General features: G+C 36.3%; 6 protein-coding genes across 19 annotated transcripts in view; all 6 read left to right on the plus strand.

The window, feature by feature from the left end:
* Nucleotides 1-8,190, plus strand: part of LOC129789743 (calmodulin-A-like) — a 70,757-nt gene extending 62,567 nt beyond the window's left edge. For all 14 annotated transcript variants that reach the window (XM_055826787.1, XM_055826781.1, XM_055826775.1 and 11 more), the window contains 4 exons: nt 887-920; nt 3,179-3,280; nt 3,435-3,719; nt 4,070-8,190. In XM_055826787.1, the coding sequence (XP_055682762.1) occupies nt 887-920; nt 3,179-3,280; nt 3,435-3,719; nt 4,070-4,101 (453 nt within the window). In that variant the 3' untranslated portion in view covers nt 4,102-8,190. The remainder of the gene's footprint in view (nt 1-886; nt 921-3,178; nt 3,281-3,434; nt 3,720-4,069) is intronic.
* Nucleotides 8,191-9,657: 1,467 nt separating this feature from the next.
* LOC129789652 (membrane-bound alkaline phosphatase-like) lies at nt 9,658-11,437 on the plus strand. The gene is made up of 2 exons (XM_055826642.1): nt 9,658-10,950; nt 11,028-11,437. The coding sequence occupies exons 1-2, from the start codon at nt 9,682-9,684 to the stop codon at nt 11,355-11,357; spliced, it is 1,599 nt and encodes a 532-aa protein (XP_055682617.1). The 5' UTR covers nt 9,658-9,681; the 3' UTR covers nt 11,358-11,437.
* A 716-nt stretch (nt 11,438-12,153) lies between these two features.
* Nucleotides 12,154-15,076, plus strand: LOC129789649 (membrane-bound alkaline phosphatase-like). The gene is made up of 2 exons (XM_055826639.1): nt 12,154-13,463; nt 14,641-15,076. Exons 1-2 carry the CDS (start codon nt 12,207-12,209, stop codon nt 14,995-14,997), a joined length of 1,614 nt encoding a protein of 537 aa, XP_055682614.1. The 5' UTR covers nt 12,154-12,206; the 3' UTR covers nt 14,998-15,076.
* An 83-nt stretch (nt 15,077-15,159) lies between these two features.
* LOC129789648 (membrane-bound alkaline phosphatase-like) lies at nt 15,160-18,647 on the plus strand. The gene is made up of 2 exons (XM_055826638.1): nt 15,160-16,478; nt 16,540-18,647. Exons 1-2 carry the CDS (start codon nt 15,210-15,212, stop codon nt 16,882-16,884), a joined length of 1,614 nt encoding a protein of 537 aa, XP_055682613.1. The 5' UTR covers nt 15,160-15,209; the 3' UTR covers nt 16,885-18,647.
* Nucleotides 18,648-19,200: 553 nt separating this feature from the next.
* On the plus strand, nt 19,201-20,996 carry LOC129789646 (alkaline phosphatase-like). Its single transcript, XM_055826635.1, has 2 exons — nt 19,201-20,532; nt 20,638-20,996. Exons 1-2 carry the CDS (start codon nt 19,255-19,257, stop codon nt 20,980-20,982), a joined length of 1,623 nt encoding a protein of 540 aa, XP_055682610.1. The 5' UTR covers nt 19,201-19,254; the 3' UTR covers nt 20,983-20,996.
* A 261-nt stretch (nt 20,997-21,257) lies between these two features.
* On the plus strand, nt 21,258-24,115 carry LOC129789651 (alkaline phosphatase, tissue-nonspecific isozyme-like). Its single transcript, XM_055826641.1, has 2 exons — nt 21,258-23,510; nt 23,579-24,115. Exons 1-2 carry the CDS (start codon nt 22,254-22,256, stop codon nt 23,924-23,926), a joined length of 1,605 nt encoding a protein of 534 aa, XP_055682616.1. The 5' UTR covers nt 21,258-22,253; the 3' UTR covers nt 23,927-24,115.
* Nucleotides 24,116-24,542: the final 427 nt, after the last annotated feature.

Here is a 24,542-nt window from a genome sequence, read left to right on the forward strand (position 1 = left end):
ATTTATGCTTAAGACTGGTTTTAAGAATTCAGAAATTAAAAACGAAATCAAGAACAATTATCCTGAGATTTCTGTTTAAATTCTAGTTAGAAATTTCAGATTTTTGACCCGATATTCAAGCTTCTTTTTTTAAGTTTTGATTTTCAGTTGAAAATTGAATATTTTTTGGATATTTCCAGTCAGAACACTCAGAAAATTCGATTGAGAAGTGAGTGATTGTTATTTTTCAAAATTTTAAAATTTTCTTTGATTTCTTTAAATTTCCCAAAGAAAAAGTGTCAAATATTGTATGTTTGTTTAAAAACTCTTTTTTCTTTTAAAAGTTCTTTTCTGTTCTCTACATTAAAGAGATTTCTGTTTAATTTGAGGTTTGTTGTCTAGATTTAGGTTAATTGAATCTAGGTTTAGTTGATTCTAGATTTAGGTCTGAATCTTAATCTAGTTGAAAAAATTCTTTAGAACTCTTCTGAAAAAATTAGGCAAAATTTTTAGAGAAATTGAATTTCAATAAATTCTAATACTTTTTTAAATATTGAACAATTTAATTAAAAAAATCATTTAAAAAAAAACTTCATTTAATTAGGAACTCAATGAGCTGCGATAACATTTTCCGCATGGTACGTGCAAGGCAATAATTCTAAAGGCACAAATACAAAATAAACTCACATATTTATACATAAAAATACTTCTTCTCACACACATGTCGTGGTTTGTTTTATTTTTCTCTCACAATTCTTATAATTGTGCCCCACATCCTAAATAAGCTGCTACTACCCCCTTCTGTGAGAACCTCACACAAATCTCTTTTTTTTGGCAAGAAAAAACATCCCGCAGTTACTTTTAATCTTTTTCGTTGAATTAATTGGAATTTCATGCTGTTTTTCAGACCGAGTATGGATTGTCAGAGGAGCAGGTCGCAGGTACGCATAACATACTTCAAAGTCACTCCATTATGTACAATTTTATCAACCACCCACCCCCATTTTTTTTACCTTCTCCGTGCATGAGCACGTGAAGTGCTTGTGGAGTACTTCAGGCATTTTCATGTGTGTGGTAGACGATGAATGTGTGAGCCCAATTGCTTTTTTATTCTTTTTTAGCGGCCCATTTTGTGTGTAGTCATTGCCGCCTCATGGGGAAAAGGAAAACATTTCAATCTAATGGCACTTTTTACGATGCCCAAATGATGACAATGACTTTTCTTGTTTACTCCTCTCGCAAAAATGTACTTTCGTCCCTCTACCTACCTTTCCCACCTTTCCCCACCCCCCGTGGACTTTTCCATTAATTCCCAGAGCTTTTTTTTTGGCTTCAATTTGGCTCAAAAAAATTAAGTCCATATCAATGGTAACATCCAAATAGAGCTTCACTCCATATAATAAAGCTTTTTTGCATTGTAGAGTGTGGAATTTAATGGAGAGAATTCTGGGACTTTGTCGAATATATCGATTAAAGTTTAACTAAAAGCCGTAAACTAACACAAGGGAGGAAATCTCGGTGGAAATGCAATAAATCGGTCCATGTGGGCCAATGGGCATTGTTTGTTTTGTACTTTCACTCCCTAAGCTCTCTCCCCCACATTACACTAAATGAGTTTCTGTTCAAATAACTCGCCCGCCTTTTCAACCCCTGCCCATTCAACCCCATACACAGCTAATCAATTTTAAATTGTTAAAAAGTTTTGAAATTTATTAGTTTTTTTTTGTCGTTGTTGTTGCAATTAGTGCGCCAAAAGATGTAGGTCAGACTAAAATGAATTCTGTCAAAAGGGATTTTATTTTTTAGAAAAGAAATTCATGTCTGTGAAAGAAATAAATTAACCTGTCATGTGAAAAAATGTGTTTGGAAATGAGAAAACTATGATGGGTTACGAATAGATTTTTTGTTAAGGTAGTTGCAGTTTGAAAAAAAAAAGTTTTCTTTTTAGGAGAGACTGGAGTTAAGTAGGTCACAAGAGAGAGTTATGTAAGATTTTTTTTTAAATTAAGAAGTAATTTAATGACAGAAGTTATTGACAACATTTTATAACCTTGAGATAATTGAAGCCACTTTAATTCATTGAGATTTACTGAACAAACTTTGACCAAAATTCACTATTCAGGCAGACTTAAGATTCCTTAAGACTTCAATTTTCTTAAGATTTCTTAAGATTCTTTAAAAAAGTTAAAATTTCCTAAGAAAAAAAAAAGATTTTTTAGTTTTCTTAAGCAAAACTAGCAAACTAGCAAAATTCTGATCGCCTTCGGGCATTGAAATTCGAAAAAATCATAAAAAATGCAATTAGCTTAATTTCTGAAAAATCTTAAGTTTTGCTTAAGAAAACTTAGGAATCTTAAATTTTTCTTAAGAAATTTCAAGTTTTTTCTTAAAGAATCATAAGAAAACTTAAGGCATTCTTCAGAATACCTAAAGAATCATAAGAAAATTCAAGTCTTTCTTAAGGAATCTTAAGTCTGTCTAATTAGTGAAATACACCCTTTGTTTTAAATCTTTTTAATTAAATAAAAACTTAATAATAAAAAAACTAAAGAATTAATTAAAACAAAATTTTTAAATTTAATTTTTTAAATTAAAATTTAGAATATTTTTTTTCTAAAAGCTTAAAAAAAGAAAGTTTTTTATTAGAAAAAAATTTCAAGTTTTAGAGACTTATCTCGTGAATTTATATGCCTGATGCCCTTTAAAAAAATTTCAAGGATTTATGGGATTTGTAGGACTTCAAGGACTTAAAGAGTTTCCCAACAAAACAATTTCACAGCCGTAATGGAACCCCTTACTTAAAGAAGTATCTAAGTATTTAGGATATTCAATTCATCTATAAAATATTTATAGGATTTAAAGGCTTTATTTTTAAGAATCAATAATAATAAGAGAACCGAAAATGTTAACTATTGAAAGGATTTAATTTTTTTTATTTAAATTTAGGAATTAAGAACTCTATCAAATTTTTCCATTTTAAGGCTCACACACCCCTTAAAATTCCCTTAAAACATTCACTAAAAGTAGGTAAATAAATCCTCATTAATTTAGTCAACTTAAACCAATTTATTTGCAATAAACAAACCTTTTTTTTTTGCTTTCTGCTCAAATTCAGACAACAATCACTTCATCAGCGTTGAATCTTTGTGTCCATCAAATAAATCACGCAATGGTTTTTTATTTCAATTTGCAATTGCAGAGTTCAAAGAGGCATTCATGCTGTTTGACAAGGATGAAGATGGTACAATCACGATGGCTGAATTGGGTGTTGTGATGCGTTCACTCGGTCAGCGTCCAACTGGTAATTAATTTAAATTGGGATTTCGGAAGGGGTAGCAAACCCCAAAGAGCATCGCTTTCAATTTTGCCTTTTCTCTCTCGTATTTTCCATCATCCTCCCCCCGCCGGAAACCACGTCCCGTCGGACATTGGGAAACTGTTTGGTTGTGGCACAGAAACTGAACTCCGTGACATGGTGAATGAGGTGGATCAGGATGGGAATGGTACGATAGAGTTCAATGAATTCCTCCAGATGATGTCGAAGAAGATGAAAGGTGCCGACGGGGAGGATGAGCTAAGGGAGGCGTTTAGGGTGTTTGACAAAAACAACGATGGGCTCATCTCGTCATCGGAGCTACGGCATGTGATGACAAATCTCGGGGAGAAGCTGTCCGAAGAGGAGGTGGATGACATGATCAAAGAAGCAGATTTGGACGGTGATGGCATGGTCAACTACAATGGTGAGTTTTCCCTCTTTCTCCTCACTAAATTGACATTTTTCTGCAAGAGAGGAAAATTTGATTGGATTTATATTGTGAAAATGTTGCCCTACTTTTGATATATTTCATACATAGGTACATTATATCCTTCAATCACCGTCATTTCTGTAAGGAAAAGGAGTTTATGTACAAAAAATATTTTTTTTAAAGCGGGATGAATTGGAGCGTTGTAGTTTCTTAGCGACCTCAAGAGTGGAGAAAAGTAATTTTTTCAACATTTGTGTCCCCTTTTATAATCTTGCCCAGCCTAATTTATTAAGGGTTATTGCATTAATCATGCATTATCCCATAAATAATCCTCTTTTTTGCAGAGTTCGTGATGATACTTACGGCGAAAAACTAGTGCAAACTTTGCTATCGTCGAGCTGGCAGAAAATCAAGAAGCAAAAGCAAAGTGAAAAGCCTCGGCGATACTAAAAAGGAAAAGTAAGAAAAAATATATTTTGGGAGCTCCTTAATTGAAATACTCGAGAGTTCAGAGAACGCGGGTGGGTGCACCACAAACAGCATCTCGCCGTATAGAGTGGGATTTTTATTTCCAACAAGCACAACTAATTTAACATATTTGATGGTACCTAACCATCAGAAAAATAAACTCCCATCATTCACCACTGAATTTATTCAGTTTTTCCACCCCAACAAAAGCAAAAAAAAAACGGATTAAAACTTCCGCTCATTACCACAGAAGAAATATTTTTAATTGCGGATTTTTTTCCAATTTAAATTGGGTTTTTGTTTTCCCCAAAAAGTTCGTATAGGACGAAGATGCGGCTCCTAGACCGACCAAAGTCCTATTTTTAACAGTAGAATGCAGTTTTCTATCGCTTACACACACAAGAAAATTCTCAAATAAGAATTTAGCAAAAATAAAATGTTCAAGTAGAGGGTTTTATTGAAGAAAATTTCGAAAAATCGAAAGATTTTTTTTTAGTCTAGAACTTTGAAGGAGAAAACCAATTCTCAAACATTTAAATTCTATTAAGAATATTGCCGTAATTAAGATAAAGAAAAAAAATAATAATCAATTGATTTAACGTTGTGTATATGCAATGTGTGAATGTGCAGTGTTATCACCAAAAACGTAAGAAAACCGTCTGCATAGAACTTTGCATGTTCTCTAAATAAACAAAAGGATTAAAGTAAAATAAAGCACGAGATGAATTCTCACAGAGAAATCGTAAATTGTCTAATAGATATAAGGAGAAAACAATCGCATTATAAATGAATATTTTAGTGAAAAAATCGTAAAAAAGCACCCTCTCTTGAAAAGTTCTATTATATACCTAAAATACGCGAGAAAACCGTAAAGCGCGGTCATCTTTATCGAAATTTTAATAAAATTTAAACACCCAAAAATAAAATAAAATAATGAGAAAATATAATATAGGATTTGCACTGTGGGTAGATTCACAAAATGGCACCAATACTATAGAAGAAGAAGGTCTTTTCGTGGTGGAAAACAATAGGTTTTCATTTGAATTTTCCCACAAATGGCATAAAAGCTCCTTTCTTCACATTAAAATATGTCTCCCCACAAAGCTTTTTATCAATATATTATTATTTTAATGAAGAAAATCCTTTAAGAAATTTTTGAATTAAAAAAAAATCATTCTATTTTCATAGAATCACTACTTAAATGGAAAACCCTTTGAGGCGTCCTTCAGTTGAACAAAAATTTCCGACAAAATTGCCTTATTTGCATTTTGATTTGAGATTTCCTTTGCAATTGAATTTAATAACCAATTCTCAGAGCTTTAAAACCTTTTAGAACACTACGTTGGAAAAATGGGTGGAATTTTAGGAAATTATTAGACAAAGAAATAAATTTTATTTATAAATATACAAGGTGGGTCAAAAATTAATGCACGTGTTTGATCGTCTATATCTTTTGACTGGGTTGAGATATCTAAATACCTTAAAAAGTATAATGTAGAAAAACTTAAAAAATTTCATTTGCTTTTAATTTGAAGTTGATATCTCAAAAATTCTGGAAGCTAGACCCAAAAATGTGAGATGGAACTTTTAGTATATTCACATTTTAGAGTCTAGCTCCCACAATTTTTGAGATGTTGACTTGAAATTGGATGCAAATGAAAATTTTTGAATTTTTCTACATTTTGCTTTTAACGTACCTATATAGATATCTCAAGTAAGTCAAAAGATATAGACGATCAAACACGTGTATTAACTTTTGGCCCACCTGGTATTTAGTGAGAATTTATCATTATTTGCGCCAATTTTAATTTTCTTTTTCCCCAATTTTTAGTCATATTTTTCAAGAAAACAAATTTGTTCAAAAATCCTTCTCAATCCATTAATTTTCTCCATCAATTTTCTCTTCTGTGGAGCTTTATTTTTCACAACTAAAAAAATTAATGTCTATAAATAATCATAAATCGTCACATATAATAATCCATAAAAAATGTAATATTCGTGCATTAAAATATAAGTAGAAAAAAAACAAGAAATTCGAAATGTACGCTTCTAGATATTCCATTGCCTATATAAAAACCTCCTGTGAAAAGATATTTAACAAAAGAAAAACTATTTAGAATGAAAAGAAGAATTATTTAGAAGAGGAAGCAAAAAGAAATCTCTATAGAATGTTGAAAAAAAAAAGGTAGAAAAATATTGAAACTTTTATGACCAACTAATTGAAAAGACAAGTTAAATAAAAAAAAAAACTATGTAACAATGTATGAATAAATGTGCGTTTATATGATATGTTAATGAGGCGATATAGAAAAGAACATTTTAATCAAATTTGTATTAACAATTAATCAAAGCTCGTGGCTCCTTATTCGCCACACGGACACGTTTTTCTCTTAACTGCAACGTACCACGTAGTCAGATGGCATGGCATGAAGACAGAGGGGAGTGACCTTTCGGAGAACCTCAGAGGGTCCAAGCCAGAGAACTCCCAACGCGCAGGCGACTCGAAATTCCGCCCATTCGCTAAATTGGCCGAATCTGAGCTGCCATGCCCACTAAATGCCTGCGTAAACTATATGTAATGAATTTAAAATAAATTTAAAAAATAAATAAAAAGAAGAATATAGATGTGTATGTAATGTACTGAGTGTATACATAAATGTACATAACGAACCCCTTACATTATATATGTATATGTAACTATCCAAAAGAAAATATCAACTTCTTACTTTATTCATCCTAAATATCAGGGTATGATCCACAACCAAAGAATATTTTCGTAGGGTCTATTCTCCACAAAAAAAAACCTTTCAAGAAGATTTAAAAAGAAAAGCGCTACAGAAATAATTTTTACAAATATTTTTCTCATACATTTTCCACACAAAAATTCTACAAAAATTAACAACAAAATAAAGAAAAAATCTATACCATAACACTTTATATTATATCGTGAAAAGAAAATGAAAAAAGGAAACATAAAACCTAACTTATATTTTTACGTGATAAAAAAACAATTTTAGAGATGCCTTCATTTGCATACCTATATTTTTTATTAAAAGAAAATGAAAACACTTAAAAGAAATATAGAAAAATCCTTCACAGAGTTCTTGAGACAAGAGAAGAATAATAAATATTTCTTTAAAAAAGACAAACGGAAAAAAGCGCAGAAAACTCTCACTAGATAAGTTAAGTCTTCCAGAGACATTAAAAAGAAATAAAGAAAAATAATACTGATTAACATATTCAAGTAATCTGTTTTAACAAAGAAAAAGTAAATTTTAAAAAGGAGTTTAATCAAAAATATATTTTCCCTCCTAAATCAAAGAATGAATATTTTCGATGACATCCAAAATGAATATTTTGAAAAATAAAAAAACAAATATTAAGATACAAAAAAAAACTTTACTCTGGTAAGTAGAAAACTTTCCATCCCAAATTGCAGTTTTAACAAAAAAAAAACCAGAATTTCAACATAATAAAAAATATATATGTATACTCAAAGAAAAAGCGAATCTATATAGAAAACAAAATAAAATATATAAAATTCTAGAGCTCAAGCGAAAAATAAATTAAACAATAAAATATTTAATGAAAACAAAAAAAAACAAATCTATGATCTTTTTAGAAAAAACAAAATTTCTTTCGAAATAAGCATGCTTCCACGGAATGCACGATACATTTTATTAAAAATAAAAAAAAACGAAAAATTATAATAAAAAAAATCTATTTATTAATTTATTTTTGATAGAAAATCCTTTAGAGGTTGTAAAAGAATTTTAAATTTGTTTTTGAAATGCATTTCCCATGTAGCGAGACAGAGAAAGAAAAAAATTGATCACACTTCATATAAATGTATGATGTTTGTAAAGAAAAAAAATTTCTATTATCTTCAGAAAAATATTCATATTATATTGATATTATATATAATACAAAAAAAATATTTATGGATTATGTAAAACTACACAAATGGACATGATACAAATAAATCTTCAAAAAACAATTTTTTAATTCGTTTATCCTTTATCAACAAAATCCTTAATTAAAAAGTATTAATTCAATTTTCCCAAGAATTATGCTCCATGGTTCAATTCAATTTTCCACTTTACTTCTTTATAAAATCACGGCCATATTTGCTTTGGCTAAAGCTCACAGTCATTCACCCTTTTATTTTATTTTATTAACAAACTAATAAATCCACTGAAACTTAAAGGTCGTAACCAACTAACCAAACTCGAATGGCGCCATACAACTAAAGACTAATTTTGCCAATTTTCATGGCAATTTTCAAAATTTTCACACAACTTCAGGCATAACTTTAGTTTCTTTATTATGCTAAATCAGCAAAAAAAAACCTTCTCCTCCACATTCTTGGAGTTTTCCGGTTAATTTGAAAAGTATATAAAGAGAATTTTTTAATCTTGGAACGATCGTAAATTTTTCTTTATCAGTCCACCAGCTGTTGTGGCACCGCCCAACTGCTCAAGAGTTCATGGCACGTTCGTGCGCGATAACCAATGTGTCTGGTGTTGCCTGAATGATTTTGTTAAGACGAATGCTGCTTGCATACGGATCTCACGTGTGATGAGTTGTTGTATTTAAGTAGAAAAGCACCGAGCTATGATTAAATGTTATCATGCAAACTTTTTCAAAAGAAATGCCTCCAAAAATTGGTGTAGGAGTCTTTACTGGACGCTCGATTCGATGGATTTGATGATGATGATTATTATTATTTCTTAAAGGAAAATTGGTGAGTAAAGATTGGATTTTAGGTTTAATTTTTACGACTTTTGCTACATTTGTCGAATATCTTCAATTGAAATTTCAGTTGGGAGGAAAAGAAGGTAAGATTGTTAATAGAAATTACCGAAACGTAGTTGGAATGACATAAAACCATATTTTTCCTTCCTTTTTCAAATTATTTTTAAATCAATTCATTCTAATTCTATTCTAATTGTTTATAAACTTTTTTTTTCAATTAAACTAATTATAAAATATTTTAAGTATTAACTTGAAATTGAAAAACAACATAAAAATTTAATTTCATTGCTAAAGGCTAAAAGTAACTTAAAATATATACGAGCTAAAGTTCTTGAAAATACAGAGATGATCCTTAAATGTTAAGAAATTTTTAAAACTATCAGCGCAGCTAAGTCTTAGCTTATTGTAGGTACAATCAGGTATAAGTTAACGTCACTCTTCTCACCCATTAGTAATAATGTGTGGAAAGAGTATATCCCATGTGACGCAAACCAATATCTGACTGTACTTTTGATTGAACTAAATAGTGAATTAATTTTTAAACGGTTAGATAGCAATACTCCACCCCCAACTGAAAAATTCCCACCGAGATTAGAGAATAAAAGACCTTTTTTGCCAATCATTCAAGATTAGAGCGAGATTAGAGAAAAATTGACCCTCCAGAACAGCGAATATAAAAGCAGAAGCTCCAGCTGACGATGGCAGTGAAGTTAGGGAACTCTCTCTTAGCAAGATGAAGTGCTTTCAAGTACTGTGCCTCCTTTTAGTGGCCTCCTCTGCTTTTGGAGGAGTCCTAGATAAGTGCAAGGACCCCAATTCCTCAAAGTGCAAGAACTCCTTTGAAGACCTCCCAATGCACCCACGCCCTGAAGCAGCTTCCAAAGAATCCTTCTCTAGCCGTTCAATTGGACACTCCTGGGAAAGGACTTCAGACTATTGGATCAACTTGGGGCATCAGCATGTGAACGAGAGGATTAGCAGGAGCATCAATACCAATCGTGCTAAAAATGTGATTTTCTTCATTGGAGACGGAATGAGTATCCCAACTCTCTCCGCCACAAGGGTAGCTCTTGGTGGTGAAGAACAGCAACTATCTTGGGAGAAATTCCCCTTTTCAGGACTCTCAAAGACCTACTGTGTGGATTCCCAAGTGGCTGATTCCTCGTGCACAGGAACAGCTTACTGGACAGGGGTGAAGACGAACTACATGACTATGGGAGTTAACGCCCAGGTCCCATTGGGAGACTGCCAGGCTGCTCTTGATCCTTCCACGCACACGGAATCCATTGCAAAATGGGCAATGGATGCTGGGAAATCAGCTGGGATTGTTACAACCACAACAGTCACACATGCTTCCCCAGGAGCTGGCTACGCTCATGTTGCTGATCGTTTTTGGGAGAATGATAATTTTATTCGTCATAGTGGTTGTGATCCCAGTAAAATTGATGATATTGCCAAACAACTCATTCACGGGCCGGTGGGAAGTCGCTTGTCGGTTGTTCTCGGTGGCGGAAGGGGACACATGAGAGATACAAGTATTCCTGATGAAGAAGGAGGCACAAACTACCGCGGAGATTCACGTGATCTCATCTCTGAATGGCTTAGCGATGGGAAGCCTAACAAGAAGTACGTCTGGAATCGCAATGATCTCCTGAATTTGCCTTCTGACACTGAAACCCTTCTTGGTTTATTCGAGAGCGGTGATATGCAGTTCTATCTGGAGAGTCAGGAACGTGGAAGTCAGAACACAGAGCCAACACTGGAGGAAATGACGCGATCTGCTATTAATGTGCTGAAGAAGAATCCTAATGGATTCTTCCTGTTTGTTGAGGGTGGTAGGATTGATCATGGACATCACTACACCATGCCAAGGGCAGCAGTTGCAGAAACAATTGAACTGCACAAGGCTGTTCAAGCTGCAAGGGATATGCTGAGTGAGGAGGATACTCTGATTGTTGTGTCTTCTGATCATTCTCACACCATGAGCATCTCTGGATATCCTGTGAGTACAGAGTCTTAAAAGTTCTTAAAGAATTCTTGAATGTGGAGCTTATCTAATTATTCGTTTTTTTTTAACAGACTCGCGGGAATGACATCTTTGGGAAATCTGATAGAATCGAGGCCAGTGATGGCATGCCCTACATGACCCTAAATTACGCAAATGGCCCCATTTCCTCACCTCAGTACAAGGCAACAGGTCGTCCCAATCCTGCTACGTCTGATTTCAGCCATTGGTCATCAGTGTTCCCCTTCCACATTCCTATTGATCTTGAAACTCATGCTGGTGATGATGTGGGAATTTTTGCATCAGGCCCCAATGCTCATTTGTTCTCAGGGTCAATTGAGCAGAGTCATCTGCCTCACTTGATGGCCTACGCCTTGTCCGTTGGCAATGGACCAAAACGTTAAAACTAAATGTTTTGCCAAAGAAATGTTTTTAAAAAAAAAATGTGATTTAATCTTTCAAATAAATTTTGCTGAAATTAAAATTTTTATGAAGTTTCTTTTTCAATTTTCCCTCCGCTTTCCTATTACAAGAAAAGCTGGAATAGTTAGATCATAAGAAAAGAGCTAAAGGGATGCTTAAAAAATGTTGGAAGCTCGAGTAAAATTGAGAGCGATTTTCGAGTCAATTTTGAATTAAAAAATTCAAAAGTTTTCTTTCACTTTGTAAAAAAAATGTTTGTTCAAAAAATATTTGAATTTTGGTACTCGAAGAATTTCCATAATTACTTCATAATCCCTTATTTAAGAACTACCTATTTTATTTAGATTCTAGACCATGTTTTAGATTACAGAACTTTAATTAACTGCCCTATTTCCCTTAAAAAAATTGACTAAATAACTTCAATGACGATTTCTTTTACAATTTCAACACCTCAAGACTTTACCTCGAGGCTCAAGCTCAAAGAAAGTCTCAACAATGGAAATAATCCAAACACCTTTATCATTTCCTTTATTTTTGGCAAAAAAATCAGCTATCTTTTGCACATTAAAATGCAAATAAGACACAAAATCCAGCCAATTTGGCAACAATTTGAAAATCATTGCCTTCGTGATAATTCCAAGTATTACAGGCCCACCAAAAATTATCTCTCCTTATCACTTGGAGGCAATAAAAAGGTTTAAAATATTTGTTTTGGAGTAAAAATATTATGCATATTTAATTTTTTATCAAAATTCGCCCCTCAGGAAGGTGATATAAAAGCAAAAGAGGGTTTTTGGGGAATCTCAGTGTGGTGTTTAGGAAGAATCGCAATGTCGCGATTTTTGTGTCTTCTCTTTGTGGCTTTTTTGGGCTTCTTCGCGGTAGTTTTAACTGCGGAAAATTGTGCAGAAAATTCAGAGAGATGCAGAAAGATCACTGATGAAGAGGCAATGCATCCACGGCTTACGCGTCCTTTCATTTCACGCTCTGTGAGTTATCCGTGGGAACGAACTTCGGAGTATTGGAATGATCTGGGGTATCAGCATGTGGTTAATAAAGTCAATCGCCGGTTCAATAGGAACCGTGCAAGGAATATTGTCTTCTTTATTGGAGATGGGATGAGTATTCCAACGTATTTTGCTGCAAGAATGGCCTTAGGGGGTGAAGAGCAGGAGCTTTCGTGGGAAAAGTTCCCCTATTCAGGACTCGCAAAGACCTACTGTGTGGACGCCCAGGTGGCTGACTCAGCCTGCACAGGAACAGCCTACTGGACAGGAGTCAAGACGAACTTCATGACTCTGGGGGTGAATGCAAAGGTCACAATGAGCGACTGCACAGCCTCAAATGACCCATCCACCCACACAGAATCCCTCGCAAAATGGGCTCTCGATGCGGGGAAATCTGTGGGAATTGTTACAACCACAACAGTCACACATGCATCCCCAGCAGCAGGATATGCTCACATTTCTGATCGAATGTGGGAGGATGACTTTGTTGTGCGTCGGAGTGGATGTGATCCCAACCAGGTGATGGACATTGCCCAACAGCTTGTCCATGGGCCAGTTGGGAAGCAAATCAGCGTGATTCTGGGTGGTGGTCGAGGACACTTCCGGGACTCAAAAATTCCCGATGAAGAAGGCGGCTTTGGCTTCCGCAACGATTCACGAGATTTGATCTATGAATGGCTCAATGATGGCAAACGCAACAAGAAGTACGTCTGGAATCGCAATGATCTCCTAAATCTACCCTCAAATACCGAACACGTGATGGGGCTGTTTGAAAGCTCCCACATGCAATTCTATCTGGAGAGTCAGGAGCGTGGAAGTCAGAACACAGAGCCAACATTGGAGGAAATGACGCGATCTGCAATAAATGTGCTGAAGAAGAATAAAAATGGATTCTTCCTGTTTGTTGAGGGTGGAAAAATAGATCATGGACATCATTTTACTCAGGCAAGAGCAGCGGTTTCGGAAACAATTGAACTGCACAAGGCTGTTCAAGCTGCCAGGAATATGCTAAGTGAGGATGATACTCTGATTGTTGTGTCTTCTGATCATGCCCACACGATGTCCATTGCAGGATATCCGGTGAGAATTTTATAAATTTTTTTCTAATTTAGCTTATTACTTAATCTTCTTCTTCTTCTTAATATATAAAGCTGAAAAGTTTGTAAATTTGTTTGTTTGTTTGTGGCACATGAACTCCTCCGAAACGGCTGGGCCGATCTTGATGAAATTTGGTATGGGGGTAGAGCGGGTCAATACGAGTTGCAAGCGCTATATGGGATTCCGCCCCAACCCCTCTTTATAGCGCCCCCACAGAAAAATTGATTTTTCCCATTTTCTACCTGCTGAAGGGTCAGATAACGGGATTTTTTTGTTTTAAAAATTTTTCGGAGTACCATATTCATCCCCCTACTTATATACGCTCCCTTTTTATAGCTTAAAATGAAGTTTGCTCACACGTGATTGGGGGCTCGGGTTGACTAGTATTTCATAAAGAAACAATGGGCGAAATTCACTAATCAGACAGCCTTAAGTGTTTTTTTTAAGAATTCTTAAGATTTCTTTAGTTTTCTTAAGAAAAAGTAAAGAAATGTTAAGAAAACTTTCCTTAAGGAAGGCTGAATTAGGTTAGATGTATATTTTTTTCAAATATTTCCCACTTACTTGAGAAAATAATTGAATATTATTTAATCGAATTTTCCAATTAATTGGGAGCTATTATATTCAATATTTTATAAACATAGTTATAGCACGTTAATGAGCTATAAGTGCAACCAAGTTCGGTTTTAATTGGCTGAATTTCTTCCCAATATTTAATTGAGGAAGAAGACTTAAAAAATTGTCAAAATTAAATAAAAAGTAAATTACTTTTCTTTTAGTTAAAATGCTACTTGGAAGATTTTCTAGGTCTATGCTACTTTATGCTTTATGTAAACTTCCTAAACATCAGACTAATGACCTCAACGACCTTGCCCATGATAAGAATTGCAAATCCAAAATATTTTATTAAATAAATATCGCGAAAATGCGAAAGCTTAAAAAGTTAAATAAAAGATTAGATAAGACGAAAATTATAAGAGGAGTTGATCTAGAAATTTTAGACAATTCGGCTTCTATAGAATCAAAATATTTAACAATGATAAACAACATTTTGCTTTTTTTTCTATTTTAATAGGAAAAATGTTGCATAAATATTTCTTCAGAGATAATAGCCTTATCTTAAGACGTAAGATTATTATTTTTTTCCCTTTATTTGCAGACAAGAGGAAGAGACATATTTGGTACAGTTGACCGTACTATTGAAGGAACAGGTAGCCTGTCATCAAATGCAAAAGATGGTATGCCCTACATGACGCTAAACTATGCAAATGGGCCAATTACGTCAACACAGTTCAAACAAGGAGAACGCGTTAATCCAGCTACGTCAGACTACAGCAAATGGTCATCAATGTTCCCCTTCTATGTGCCAGGTGATATTGAAACGCACGCAGGTGACGACGTGTGTGTGTTCGCATCAGGCCCACATGCACACCTCTTCACGGGCACGATGGAACAGAGCTACCTGCCACACTTGATGGCATACGCCGCCAGCATGGGAAGAGGTCCCCGGAGTTAAGACAAAAACAACTTTAATGAGCCGCATGAGGCACTCAAAAGACACTGTATGCTTAATAAATGACTCTGTTATCAATTAATACGTCTTATCTTATTGTCTATCGGAAGTGTTTCGAATTTTTAAGTGATCCACAGCTTAGCTCAGGGATACTTTGCAGGTGATCAGAGTTAGTTGTGAAGCATCCAACGAGCTTAGAAGTCCAACAGCTCAAGATGGAAATCTTTGTTAAATTTATTCTGTGTGTTCTTCTAATTGGTTTTGTGAGATCAGCTTCAGTGCCTACAAAACGATCCTGTTCGGAAAATCCTTATGGAACGGGGTGTGATGATAAACGGCAGCATCCTAGGCTACCAGAAGATCAAATTAAGACCAAAGACGAAGCTTTAACTGCTGAACAAACTCAAGATCACTGGATCAGCATTGCAAAGAAATTTGTCGAAGAGCAAACTAAACGATCACAGAATAAAGAGAAGGCAAATAATGTGATCTTCTTCCTTGGAGATGGACTAGGAATTGCAACCATCACTGCAACAAGGCTACTTCTAGGAGGAGAAGAAGCGAAATTATCTTTTGAAAAATTCCCATACACCGGTTCATCCATGACTTACTGCGTAAATAAGCAGGTACCAGACTCAGCTTGTACTGCAACTGCTTACCTGATGGGTGTGAAGAATAACTACGGAACAATAGGGGTTAATGCAAAGGTGCCTAGGTCCGATTGCCTAGCTGGGCAGGATGAAACAACCTTCACAACATCTCTGGCGGAATTGGCTCAGAAGCTGGGAAAATCAACAGGATTGGTTACAACAACACGCGTTACGCATGCTTCCCCCTCAGGACTCTACGCCCACATAGCGGAACGTGATTGGGAAAATGATGCAAGAATTACCAGAGCAGGTTGTAATGCAAATGAAATTGATGATATAGCAAAACAACTAGTTCACGGGGATGTTGGGAAGAAGTTTAACGTGATAATGGGTGGAGGTAGGCGTGAATTTCGCGATTCTTCAATACGCGATGAAGAAGACTCTCTAGGCCAACGAGCAGATGGAAGAGATCTTGTGCAGGAATGGCTTGATGATGGCAGCAAGGAAAATAAGGAGTATGTGTGGAATAGGGAGCAACTGCTGAGTCTTAATTCAACTACGACAGATCACGTGTTGGGACTCTTTGAATCTTCTCACCTGCTCTACCACCTGGAAACTATTGCAAAAGAAAAGGAAGAAACTGAACCAACTTTGGCGGAAATGACGCAGAAAGCTCTGGAAATTTTGAGCAGGAATGAAAATGGGTTTTTCTTATTTGTCGAAGGAGGTAGAATTGATATGGCTCATCATGATCTATACGCGAGGACTTCACTCGATGAAACCGTTGAATTCCACAAAGCTATTAAGCTTGCGCGGGAAATGTTTAGCGAGGAAGATACCCTAATTGTGGTTTCTGCTGATCATAGCCACGCTGTATCCATGACTGGATATCCAGTAAGTAACGAACTTCTTATAATTGATTTTTAAAATATTTTAAATCTTCAAAATTATTTAGGATCGTAAACACGACATTTTCGGATATGTCGGAAATGCAACAGATAACAAACCTTACTTCACATTGAGCTATGCTAATGGACCAGGGTATGGGAAACACGTAATTCCTGGAGAAGGTCGTGTTGATCCACGAAGTCTCGATACAAGTGCGTGGAATTTTCAATTTCCCGCCACAGTTCCTTTGGATTCTGAGACTCACGGAGGAGAAGATGTTCCGGTTTATGCGTCTGGGCCATGGGCTCACCTATTCACAGGAACTTATGAGCAAAACGTAATACCGCATATGATTGCCTATGCTGCAGATCTGAGTGGCGATGGATGGCTGCCTATTAGGACTAAAAACTAAAAGATCAGACGTCTGCTGTCTTGCTACCTGCATTGAACAGTTCTGAAAAAAAGCTTTATTCGTTTTTTTCTATGAATCAATTCTTAAAGGCGTAAGTAATTAAATTTTGTTTTAATTTATCGTAAAACAATGTCAAAGACTCAAGAAAAAATAAAAACTGCAAAGATAAATAATAAATATAACATGGATGGAACAGTATAAAGCGAAAGAACGGTAAGTAAAACTTACAGGCTGTGATTCTTTCTTTGTCAGTGAAATGTGAAATTGACGGAAAATTGAGGATAGGCAAATTTTGAGGAAGGCTTTCTCGCGCACCGAATCACAGCCAACGCTCAGAAATTCAGTGAAAAACCTTAATCGTGGGCGTTGGCTGTGATTCAGTACGCGAGAAAGCCTTCCTCAAAATTTGCCTATCCTCAATTTTCCGTCAATTTCACATTTCACTGACAAAGAAAGAATCACAGCCTGTAAGTTTTACTTACCGTTCTCTCGCTTTATACTGTTCCATCCATGTTATATTTATTATTTATCTTTGCAGTTTTTATATATTTATCTTTGCATTTTTATATGTATATATATATAATGTATATATCTATGCATTTATAGATATTATTTAATTTTAAATGTGTATATATAAAACGCCCCGCTTCGCGGGGCGTTGGACTTATGGAAATCAACATATGACATGTTAACTTTAAAACGCGATATCTCCGGAACGGCTACATAGATTTTCTTCATTTTTGGCATGGTGGTAGATAATATAGTCAACTATAACATATCAAAGTATGAAGCAATTCTATAAAGCGGTGCTCGAGATATTCATCGAAAACTCATCGAAAATTTTGTTTTTGATTTTAGCACCACTTGCGGTCATTTTTTGAACTTGTGATGTTCCGAGCAGTTGTAGGGCTTGTTAATATCTTTCATTTGAGCCCGAGTTGATCAAAATCGGTCAAGGCGTTCTCAAGTTATGGACGATTTTCGATGAAAAATTGTGACGGCCATATTGGCTAAACGGCTTGACCGATTTTCGAAAATGAGGCATCGTTGGAAAGGTCTTGATGGCCCCTACAACATATCAAAATTTCAGACCTATAGCTATAATAGGGCCTGAGATATAGCGAAAACAAAATTTCATGGTTATCCAAAATGGCGGACGGGGGGGTGGGGGGTTGGATTTGACTTCATAATCGGATGTCCTCCACCCGATATATGAACTTTGCCGTTGACCGCAAGTCTCTATCTATTACCGTTCTCTCGCAATTCAGCGTTGTACTCCGGCCGGCCGGCCGGCCGGATGGACGGACGGACCAATTTTTGGCGCATACGTTTTTTTTTGGAATGTGGGGACCCTAATTCGTGCTCATCCCAAGTTTGAGCCCGATCTGACGACTTTGCATTTTAGAGTGTACACAGAAGCTGTGCTTCTTTGAAGAAAGAATCACAGCTAAAAAGTGAAGTCATTTCCCGGAAAAGCGCTGGGAAAAATACGAATTTTCCGGGTTTTGTAGAACCTACATTGAATTTTTTTCTTATAGATGACTCAAAAAGGAATTTTCTAGAATAGCTAGAAATTAAGATAAAAATCAATTTATAAGTTTCACATAAAACGGGAAAATTTGTATATTTATCAGCGCTTTTCCGAATAATGTCTTTACTTTTCTTGAGTCTTTGACAATGCCCTAAAGAACAAAGTTTTTTAACGCCTTTTAACGCCGGGCTGATTTGTAGAAAAATGAATAAATGCTCTTTTTGAGATCAGACGTAACTTTTATCTATTTAAAGAAATGTAACGTTTTTGTTGTGATCTTCACGTGTTTGTCTATATCGAATGTTAAGTCTCATGTGAATGTTTAATAATTAACCAATAAATGCTTCAGGCGTGCCTTCACCTGTAAGCAATTAAATGATTGTAAAAAGCAGAAAAGATCGAATGATCCACTTGAGATTTAACCGCTCTTAAAACACTTATAATGTCATTAATTCGTCATTAAGATCAGATAACAGACTTTGCTAAAATTCTCTTTGAATTCAAATATTATATCTTAAAAATATTACAGACTTCTGACTAAAATATCCAAATATCCGTTAAAATTAATGAGTTCTTAACTGATGAATTTTTTTTTATTTTAAGACCCTGAATTACTTCCAAAAGAACAAAGTCTAATGTAAAAAATGTACCTACCTGTCTTATCTTTTTGACGAAGTATCTTCTTTAATAAAAAATTATCTGATACCAAAGTCTTATCTTATTGTCTCATTTCAAGCACCTCGATCATCCAGAGCTAATACGTGGGTAATCATTCTTCCTCAAAGTCAGTAGCTCTCAATCAATTGAGCTGAAAACAGTTTGAAAAAAATTCCTCCAAAATGAGTCTTTTGGTGAAGATTTTTCTCTTGGTGTTTGTAGTGTATTTTGTGAGGTCAGCTTCTGTGCCTTCTTTAGCTAAAAAGCACCCATGTGCAGAAAATTCTTCTGGTCCGGGATGTGATGATAAAAGACAGCATCCCAGGTTACCTGAAGATAAGGTAAAACCAGCTCAGGAAAATTTAAATGCTGAACAAACTCAAGACTACTGGATTGAGATTGCAAAGTCTTTCGTATCTGATCAAACGAAAAGAGCGCAAAATACAAAGAAAGCAAAGAACGTGATTTTCTTCCTTGGAGATGGTTTAGGCATAACAACCATCACGGCATCGCGAATGCTTCTAGGTGGGGAAGAAAAGAAATTTTCCTTTGAGAAATTTCCCCATACAGGATCATCTATGACGTACTGCGTTGATAAGCAGGTTGCGGATTCAGCGTGCACGGCTACAGCCTATTTAACAGGAGTTAAAGGTAACTACGCAACAACTGGAGTTAATGCCAAAGTACCCAGGTATGATTGCCTAGCTGGGCAGGATGATACAACCTTCACCACATCTCTGGCGGAATTGGCTCAGAAACTGGGAAAATCAACAGGATTGGTTACAACAACACGCGTTACGCATGCTTCGCCCTCAGGACTCTATGCTCATACAGCTGATCGAGATTGGGAGGATGATAGTGAGATCGCAGCTGATGGTTGCAATCCTAATGATATCAATGACATCGCCAAACAACTCATCCACAGTGATGTTGGGAGGAAGTTTAACGTTGTAATGGGCGGTGGAAGAAGGCACTTCCGCAGTAGAGAAACTCGCGACGAAGAAGGCTCACTTGGTAGGAGATCTGACGAAAGGGATCTGATTCAGGAGTGGATAGACGATACAACCAGGCAGAACAAGCACTACGTCTGGAATAGGGAGCAACTCCTCAATCTCAATACTGCTGAAACTGACTACGTTCTTGGGCTATTTGAGAGCAGCCATTTGCTGTACAATCTGGAGACTAAGGCTAGAGGACGCGAAGAAACCGAACCAACTTTGAGCGAAATGATGGAGAAAGCTCTGGAGATTGTTAGTAAGAATGATGAAGGATTCTTCTTATTTGTTGAGGGAGGTAAAATTGATCTGGCGCACCATGATCTATTCACGAGAGCTTCATTTGATGAAACCATTGAATTCCATAAAGCCATTGAACTGGCAAGGAGTATGTTCAGCGAAGAAGATACACTGATAGTTGTAACGGCTGATCATAGTCATGCTGTTTCCATCTCCGGATACCCCGTAAGTGTGCCTGAAAATCTAATCAAAATCTTTGAAAAACTCGCTCCATTTTTATCAGTTTGAAAGACTATAAATTCCAAACTCTTCATGTTTTTTTTATTCCAGAATCGTAAGCACGATATCTTTGGACATATTGGAAATGCGAGCGATCACAAGCCTTACTTTACAATCAGCTACGCCAATGGTCCAGGGTATGAGAGGCATGTTGTTGAGGGCATTGGTCGTGTTGATCCACGAACTTTTGATACCAGTGCTTGGGATTTTGAATTCCCTGCTATGGTTCCCAGAGATTCAGAAACTCACGGCGGGGAAGATGTGCCTGTTTATGCATCTGGCCCGTGGGCTCACCTCTTCACAGGAACATACGAACAGAATGTAATTCCGCATTTAATTGCCTACGCTGCTGATATGACAGGTGATGGATGGCTCTCAAGAAGCAATAAACAATAATAAATTTTACTCAGGTTATTGAGAAATTTCAGCTATCAGTTTGTCTGTTAAATCTTCTTCAAAGTCCTCAAAAGAATACTTTTTACTGCTCGATGATTAAAGCCAAGAACTTTCTTTAAATTAAATACAAAATTGCTTTACAATCGTTATTTATTGGGGTTGATTTATTCTTCCTAAATGCCCTATTGAAGCCGTCAATAAATGCTTCAAGTTATTTGCTTTCAATGAATAAAACAATTAAGCAGTAAAAAGAAGACAAGATCGAACACTTGAGGCTACAATGTTCATCATACAATACAAAATGTTACCATTAAGTAGAGCATCAGATGAACAGATAACAGGCCGTATCACAGGAGGAAGTAATTAAGAAGTTTTGAGACATTTTCCTCTTCAAACTCTTAATTACTGTCTGATCTATCTGACGAAATCCAGTTGTTGCTAATGAAAACTCTCAAAGAAAATTCAAATGATCAAAGAAAATCTTAAGAAAAATTTTTAAAAACTTAAGAAATCTTAGGTTTCTCTTAAGAAATTTTATTAAAAAAATAAGGAATTCTTAAGAAAATAAAAAAAATCTTAAAAAACCTAAGAAAATTTCGCTTAAAAAATTTTCCGAGCCAAGCGAATTACCGCAAATCGATTTTTTCAAGCCTCATAAGCCCATAAGCAGCTCTCTATCAAACTAGAAATTGAATTTCCCTTGAAAAATCTTCAAATTTTCAAACTCTAAAAATTTTATTTTTAGATCCATGACTCAAGCTTATTTCAATGCCCAAAAGACATTCAATTGAAATTGATTAATACACGATCATTTATTCCCTAGCTACGACAGCCACAAGGTTCTCCCGATAATCCTCCTTTATCGGAGCTGTTCAGATAAATGAAATATTTATGATAGCAATAATCTAATCTCCCTGATTACCTTTAATTGGTACTAAATGTCTTTGGAAACACATTCCTTCTCTACTGTTTACAAACAATTTAAAAATTCAGCCTTTTCGACATTTCTCCTGCTACCTGCTTCGCCGATAAGGCGCGTATCAGGTGATGAAAGGTTACCGGGATTTTTTGGGAGTCTGCTAATTGGATGATATACAGCAGGGGTTTTACGATAGAAAGCCATGTGACAGGAGGGAGATTTTCAGTAGCTGTTGCTATCAAATTTTCAGAGATTCGATCTGCAGTATTGGCTCTCAAAGCCACACCTCAATGGCCCCAGAATAATCATTCACACGGTAGTAGCGCTGAGACAGTCAACTTTGCAAGTGAAAATGTTCGCGCGTTTTTTCGTTGTTGCCTGCGTGGTTTTGACCGTTAACGCGGCAACGCTTAAGGAAGCTTTCTGCGCTAAAAATCCCTCCAACCCCGATTGCAGGGAACGAAGGCAGCACCCACGGATGCCAGAAGATGGCATTACCCCTGCTTTTGTACCAGGTGCTGAAATGACTCAGGAGTACTGGATTGAAATTGCTAAGGCCTATGTATCGGATCAGATTAAGAGGACTCACAATATGAACAAGGTGAAGAATGTAATTTACTTCTTGGGAGATGGAATGGGAATTTCCACGGTAACTGCTTCGAGAAATGTCCTCGGGGGTGAAGAGAAGAAGCTTTCTTTTGAAAAGTTTCCCTATACCGGCTCATCGATGACTTACTGCGTTAACCGGCCAGTTCCTGATTCAGCCAGTACATCAACTGCCTACTTAACAGGCGTGAAGGCTAATTACGGCACAGTGGGTGTGAGCCCTAAAGTAGCTAGGTATCACTGTACTGATGGAATTGATCCAGAAAATCAGACAACTTCCTTGGCAAAGTTAGCTCAGATGCAGGGCAAGTCTACAGGTTTTGTAACAAATACCAGAGTAACTCATGCTTCACCTGCTGGCCTCTTTGGGCACTCTTCTTCACGAGGATTTGAAGATGATGCTGAAATTCTAAGTCGTGGCTGTGATCCTGAAGTCATGGATGATCTGACAGAGCAACTGGTGCACGGAGACGTTGGACGACACTTTAAGGTCATCATGGGAGGTGGACGTCGTCATTTCCGCGATGTAAGCGTTCGTGATGAGGAAAACCGCAGCGGACGTCGTACAGATGGGAAAGATTTGGTACAGGAATGGCTTGATGATCCCTCAAAAGAAAACAAACAGTTCGTGTGGAACAGGGAGCAACTCCTAAATATTGATCCTGCAACAACAGATCATGTTTTGGGACTTTTTGAGCACACTCATATGCTCTATCACCTGGAAGCTATTGCCAACAACAGAACAGACACAGAGCCAACAATTGTTGAGATGACACAAAAAGCTTTGGAGATTGTTAGTAAGAACCCAAATGGATTCTTCCTGTTTGTTGAAGGCGGTCGTATTGATCTGGCGCATCACAGCAACAGAGCCAGAGCGGCTTTTGATGAAACAAACGAATTCAGTAAAGCAATTGATCTAGCAAGGAGTATGTTCAGCGAAGAGGATACGTTGATCGTTGTAACGGCTGATCATAGTCATGTTAACTCCTTCGCAGGATATCCTGTAAGACTTAAGGCTTATTTAGGATTGTTTCAAGTGAACTTTTTCCTTTGAGGTTTGTTTCTTTTCAGAATCGAAAGCACGATATTTTCGGGTATGTTGGCAATGCAACGGATGGTAAGCCCTACTTCACAATCAGCTACGGCAACGGGCCTCACTACGACGATCACGTTGTCCCAGGCGTTGGAAGAGTTGATCCTAGCACTATGGATACTAGCGCTTGGAACTTTGGCTTTCCCAGCCTTGCGCCAATGGACACAGAAACGCACGGAGGTGAAGACGTGCCAGTCTACGCATCAGGCCCATGGGCACACCTCTTTACGGGAACGTACGAGCAGAACGTCATTCCTCACCTCATAGCATTCGCAGCAGATTATATTGGAGACGGATGGCTGTCTAAGGCTGATCTTGGACTATAAATCAACGAACTGGCAGCTGGAAAAAATCCCCATTTACTACCTGAAATTGATATAGGCTGCTAATCAACATGGCGCGATCGCATCAATATTGTGAAAGGAGGAATTAAATGAATGAAAATAAAATGAACGATTGTTGTTGTTGCGCAGTTTAACATTTTTTGATTGACTCAAATATAAAACGGTTGAAATGATTCATACGTTGTTTTGTAATCTTTGTAATGAAGGACTTAAGCGTAGTAATCTGGAGTTTGTTTTATGATCATTTATTACACCTACGCGTGGTTCTCAAGACATCAGGCGTAGCAATTTTCATCCATTTACAGCCTTCATCGACAGCATGCCCTCAACATGCCCATAAAAGCTACTTTATAGTCGTCTAGGCGATCTAGGCTATGTTTCTGGAATGGCGCAAACAACGGAAGAAAGTGATCAGATGCTGATCGATTTACTAAGCCACTCATTGGCTCTCAATATCCACAAAGTGGCGGGAATCACTTGGTGATATATAGCACGTGCTTAGCACAATCGCACACCGTCTTGATCAACAGCCTGAAAAAAATACGAATAATCTGCAATTGCCTTTGATAAGGCAATTTTCAAGTTTATTTTATCACTC

The sequence above is a fragment of the Lutzomyia longipalpis genome, chromosome 2 (assembly GCF_024334085.1).
Source record: "Lutzomyia longipalpis isolate SR_M1_2022 chromosome 2, ASM2433408v1".
NCBI lineage: Eukaryota > Metazoa > Arthropoda > Insecta > Diptera > Psychodidae > Lutzomyia > Lutzomyia longipalpis.